The 5,766-nt window shown below is 33.3% G+C and overlaps 1 protein-coding gene across 1 annotated transcript; it reads left to right on the forward strand.

Annotated features, from left to right (window-relative positions):
- Positions 1–1,677: 1,677 nt before the first annotated feature.
- LOC106318983 (O-glucosyltransferase rumi homolog) lies at positions 1,678–4,973 on the forward strand. Its single transcript, XM_013757165.1, has 7 exons — positions 1,678–2,033; positions 2,112–2,267; positions 2,351–2,937; positions 3,428–3,623; positions 3,778–3,842; positions 3,957–4,167; positions 4,508–4,973. The coding sequence occupies exons 1-7, from the start codon at positions 1,872–1,874 to the stop codon at positions 4,868–4,870; spliced, it is 1,740 nt and encodes a 579-aa protein (XP_013612619.1). The 5' UTR covers positions 1,678–1,871; the 3' UTR covers positions 4,871–4,973.
- Positions 4,974–5,766: the final 793 nt, after the last annotated feature.

Here is a 5,766-nt window from a genome sequence, read left to right on the forward strand (position 1 = left end):
CATCCGTGCAAGTCAACGAGGCAGATCTCTCGAGAAGGAGCGAGGAATTCTACGACGCGGCAATGCAGCATTAGTTTTCTTTTTTGTTATTGTATTTTAAAATTCAAAACTTATTTATATATTATATAATTTCATTTTGATTCGGCCAAAAAAAAATTTTCTATTCGATTTAATTTCAATTAAAATTTTATTAATAAATTAAATAAATATAATTTTTATTTTATTTTTATTTATAAATTCAGTAAATAGAAAACAAAGTAATTTCGTAGCTAATTCCCGATGTATTAACGAGGAAAATTAACGACAAAATCTCGAGGAACTATTAACGAGGATTTTACGTGGATTCGTTTTCGTATACTTTACGATTCTATTACGACGAATTACTTTCGTGTTATTTACGTTTTTATTACGACGAATATATTTAGAGGTTTTTGCGGGTCTTTTACGACGAATCCTTTTCGAGTTACTTACGAGGAAACACAACGACCGCATTACGTGGAAACCCCACGTGGTCTTTACGACGAAACCTTAATTCTTCTTTACGAGGAAAATATAACCTCGCTAATGAACGAGGAAATGGCGACGAATCTTCTCTTACGACAAACATATAACGACGAAACGCCTTTCATCGCCATTTCCTCGTAACCCTTCTTTTACGAGGAAATAACGAGGATTTTGGCCGTCGCTATACTTGTATTTTCTTTGTATTGCCTCCGTTCTAAACTCTTTTCATTTAATGATCTGCCAAATGTTTTGAATTGTTCTTTAAATGTGTTGTGTGGTCAATGCAAGAAGGATACAATGTAAGGTAATCACTTCAGCTTATTTTTGTTGCTAATTGTTTTGAAGAATATTTTCAAATTTCTCATTTATTTTGAGAGTTTTTACCGTTTTGTTGCTTTAGGGAAAATGACAAACAATTTTATCCATTATAAAATCTGAAAGTTTTTAAATTGTATTTGGTCTTCTTTATATAGATTTATAGTTGATGTAATGTCTTTAGCCTTTAGTTTGATCGTTAATTGTGGTTTAATATTTTTTAAATTCATCACCAGATCCATGAATTACCACTAAATCACACTATTTTGTTCCTTTGAAAATAGAAATGCATGTTTTCTATTATAATGACACATTTTGAACAAACATTTTGGTATGAATACTTTTAACAATGATTTTGTCCATGCATAGCATGGGCAATAATACTAGTTTGTGATAAACCCTGAAAAAGCACCAGGACAAGACGAAATGGTGCTATGGTTTACTGGCTACTGTTTCTAACCGGGCCCACTTAGTGGGTCTTTAGGCTTGTTTTGTTTTGTTATTAATTTGCGTTTAACTATAACTTCGAAAAAAAAATTAATATGAAAATTTTTTAGGAAAAAAGGTTTTTGGGGGTCTTTTGTTTTTTTTTTCCAAATGTACAGCTGGAAAAGAAAAGTAAAACAACAAAACCATTAAAGCCTAATACGCACAAGTGCGCCCGGTTTAGCCGGTAACCAATAACACCACGGTGGAATAGTCGTATATGATTATCATAATACGAAACTGACGTAATTTACACGATCGAGTAATAAGTTTAGTAGATGAAATTCCAAATTTCAAAGAATGCAGTAAAACGAGTCCATTATCAATATCATCATCATAAGTGTCGTGTCGTATCCTTGTCAAACTCGCGTAACATGCATCTTCTTTTCCTCCTTAAATTTTCTTTTAGGTTCAAATAAAAAAATTTAAGAGAACACACAAAAAAGAGAGACTGGAAGGAAGGAAGGAAGGAAGGAAGAGAGGGAGAGATCAACAAAAATTAAGAAGACTGAGAAAAGATTCCTTAGCCTCCAAAGATTCCCTTAATATCCAAAAAAATCATAACAATGACATCTCTCTTCTCTAAACCTCGAGCTCTCACTTCTCTAGTCTCCCACTTTAAAACGTACCGTCCGATCACCGGAAAACTCCATGTGGCCACCTTGACGCTTCTCCTCTTCCTTGTAGCAGCCGCTGTTGCCGTCACTTCCTCTCTATGGCTTAGTAAGGTATAATTATTTAAGAAAATAACCTTAAGAATAACGTTATCAAGAAAATTAACATAATCTTTTTTTTGTTAATCAAAGACGACGAAACAATTTGATCGACCGACATTAGTCACAACAAAATCGGTACCGGAGCTAGAATCACCGCAGAAAACCGGGGTATTGGTAAATTGCACAAGTTTATTGAACCAAAACCGGTCTGGTTCTTGCTCAAGAACATCTCTATGGCTAAACAAGGTAATTATTGTTGAGATCTTTTCATTGCGTAATTAAAAATTCAATTAATTGAAAATAATTGAATTTTTAATTGTTTACTACAGACAAAATCATATAATCCACCGACAATAATAACAACAAAACCGGTTCACGCACCTGTACCAGTACTAGAGAAGAAATCAACGAAGAAAACCAGAATCTCGGTAGATTGCACAAGTTTCTTGAATCAAAACCGGTCCGGTTCTTGCTCGAGAACACCTCAACCCGGTTATAATAATAACCAAACCGAATCGAACCGGGCATGTCCTGATTACTTCAAGTGGATCCACGAGGATCTAAAGCCATGGAGAGAGACGGGGATAACAAGAGAAATTGTGGAACGAGGACAAACGACAGCGCATTTCCGGTTACTCATAGTAAACGGCAAGGTGTTCGTCGAAAACTACAAGAAGTCGATACAAACTAGAGACGCGTTCACACTGTGGGGGATTCTTCAGCTGCTGAGAAAGTATCCAGGGAAGTTGCCTGACGTGGATCTCATGTTTGACTGTGATGATCGGCCTGTCATTAGATCGGACGGTTACGATAAATCTAATCTTACAGCTGAAAATGCACCACCTGTGTTATTTAGATACGGCGGAGATAGATGGACGGCGGATATCGTCTTTCCAGACTGGTCATTCTGGGGATGGTACGTACTGGAATATATCTCTACACTATCTCTCTTTTTCTTCTTTTGTTTTCTTTGTCTGAAGCGTGTATGGTTGTTAACGTACACTTGTCCCCACTTGATCACATGCCGCAAAAAAAGTCCTAGTTCTCCAGTTTTTGTATATAGTAATTTAAAGTGTTCGAAAAGGTAAGAATCAAATGATAAGACTCTCCACTCAATGTCACTATTAGTTAAATATGTGGTGGTAGCTTATTTATCACTATTTATGCTTTGAATAAGTGATTAGCTAAAGTAACTTTAGTTTCTATATAATTCAATCTTTACAGCAAAACATGAAGTGAATAGTTCTAAAATCTCGTTGGTAATTCCATATTAAACTTTGAAATATTTTTTTGTATCAAATATCATATTTGTTTGCGACTGATGATTTATTTGCATAGTTGAAAATTTAATAAATTTCAAATTAAAAAAAAAATAAAATTTAATTGGATTAAATTGGTGGATGAAGGCAAGAGATAAACATAAAACCATGGAGCAAAGTGTTGAAAGAAATGGAAGAAGGAAAGAAGAAGAAGAAGTTTATGGAGAGAGAATCTTATGCATATTGGAAAGGGAATCCTTTTGTTGCATCTCCTTCAAGAGAAGATCTTCTTACTTGCAATTTATCCTCACAACATGATTGGAATGCTAGAATTTTCATTCAGGTATACATATATACGTATATATATACATATATAGGTATATATATATGCTTCAATAAGCTTATGTACGTACGTACAACCATATTTCATCTATTAATCTTTCCATGAGGTATATAAAAATGAATTTGTGAGCAATTTTTTATTTGTGTTTACACAGGATTGGATATCAGAAGGGCAAAAGGGATTTGAGAATTCAAATGTAGCAGATCAATGCACTTACAGGTTAGTACTAGACTAGTACTACTAGTCTATACTTTTTGACTCATATAGTACCAATGTCTAATTTAAGGTTTATATATATGTTGAATTTAATTATTGGGATAATAAGCTGTGCAGGTACAAGATATATATAGAAGGGTATGGATGGTCAGTGAGTGAGAAATACATATTAGCGTGTGACTCAGTCACATTGATGGTTAAACCTTATTACTATGATTTCTTCTCAAGAACTCTTCAACCTCTCCAACACTATTGGCCCATTAATGATAAGAATAAATGTAGATCCATCAAATTTGCTGTTGACTGGCTTAATAATCACACTCAAAAGGTATCACTGTCAAATCTTTTTTTGTCTAGATAATCTTTCTTACATGATGACACCAAACTACACCTTGAAAAGGATTTAGGTTATAGTAAAAAAAACATAGATCGCCTAGTTTACAAAATGTTAATGTAATATATATACTCGAGTAATTAGTTTCAGTTTTGCGAGGAAAGTTTTTCATTTTAGTTCTCGAATATAGTCTATAAAATAGTTGTCTACACCTATAAGTTAATACTGTGATTAGATTAAATAAAGTTCCAAAAACACATGTTGCGTAATACTTTGAAAAGTTGGATCGTAATTATGTATGCATACTCTTTATTTATAATTGGTTGCAATGCAGGCTCAAGAGATTGGAAGGGGAGCAAGTGAGTTCATGCAAAGAGATCTATCAATGGAAAACGTGTATGATTACATGTTCCATTTGCTGAATGAATACTCAAAGCTTCTTAAGTTCAAGCCTCAAGTTTCCCAAAACAGTGTTGAAATCTGTACGGAAGCGATGGTGTGCCCTTCTGGAAATGCGAATGGGACTAATAAGAGGTTTTTGATGGGCTCTTTAGTCGATGAACCTCACATTTCAGGCCCATGTTCACTACCTCCTCCTTTTGATCCCAACGGTCTCGAGAAGTTCCATAGGAAGAAATTGAATCTCATCCGGCAAGTTGAGAAATGGGAGCATGCTTACTGGAAAAACGTTCAATAAAATGATACTATCAAACAGTTTGATATGATTTTATTTTAGCTTTTATTTATCGGATTACGTTAGATTTATGATATTTTGAGAAATATATCATTTATTCTTAGCATGGGTTGACCAATTTCCTAAACCTAAATCGAGTCCACATTGAAACCTGCTTAACTAATACATAGTGTTAATATGTAGTACATTATGATATTTACAAAATTGGATTTATGTTTTGCTATATAATTCTAGTTCATGAATTTAGCTGTTCTTGGAGATTAAGAGCGCTAAGCATGGGACGGATCCGGATATCCGAGAAATTTAGGGTACTGGATCCAGATTTGTCGGATTCGTTAATTTTAATATCTTGATCCGGATTCGTGGTTTCCGGATATTTGATATTCGAAATCTGGATATCCGTCTAGATGTTACATTACCCGTGGATATCCGGATCCGGATCCGAAAAAATAATTAATTTTTTTGTTTTTTTATAAATTACTAATTTTTAAATAATACTTAAATCAAATATTTATTTAAGATTCATAAATATATATATATATATATATAATATTTTTAAAATTAAAATGTAATATTATAAAACTAATTTATGTATAAATATTAAAATATCAGATATAAAAATTAATATATTTTAAAAATACGGATCCGGATCTAAAAATAAAGATATCTGGATGCGGATTCAGTTTTAACGAATCTAAGATTTTACTATCTGGATTCAGATTCAAACATTTTGGATATTTTATTTTCGGAGCGAATCCGGAGCGGACAATAATCCCATGCGTAAAGAGGGCATGTGAGGCTATTGCGATATGATTATAGTTTGACGATGGGAAACGTAATAATCAATTTCATGTGAATAGTTAAAAGATGGGACAGTTCTAGTTAATAAGTTTGTTTTG

Source organism: Brassica oleracea, chromosome C9, assembly GCF_000695525.1.
Source record: "Brassica oleracea var. oleracea cultivar TO1000 chromosome C9, BOL, whole genome shotgun sequence".
In the NCBI taxonomy this organism is placed as follows: domain Eukaryota; kingdom Viridiplantae; phylum Streptophyta; class Magnoliopsida; order Brassicales; family Brassicaceae; genus Brassica; species Brassica oleracea.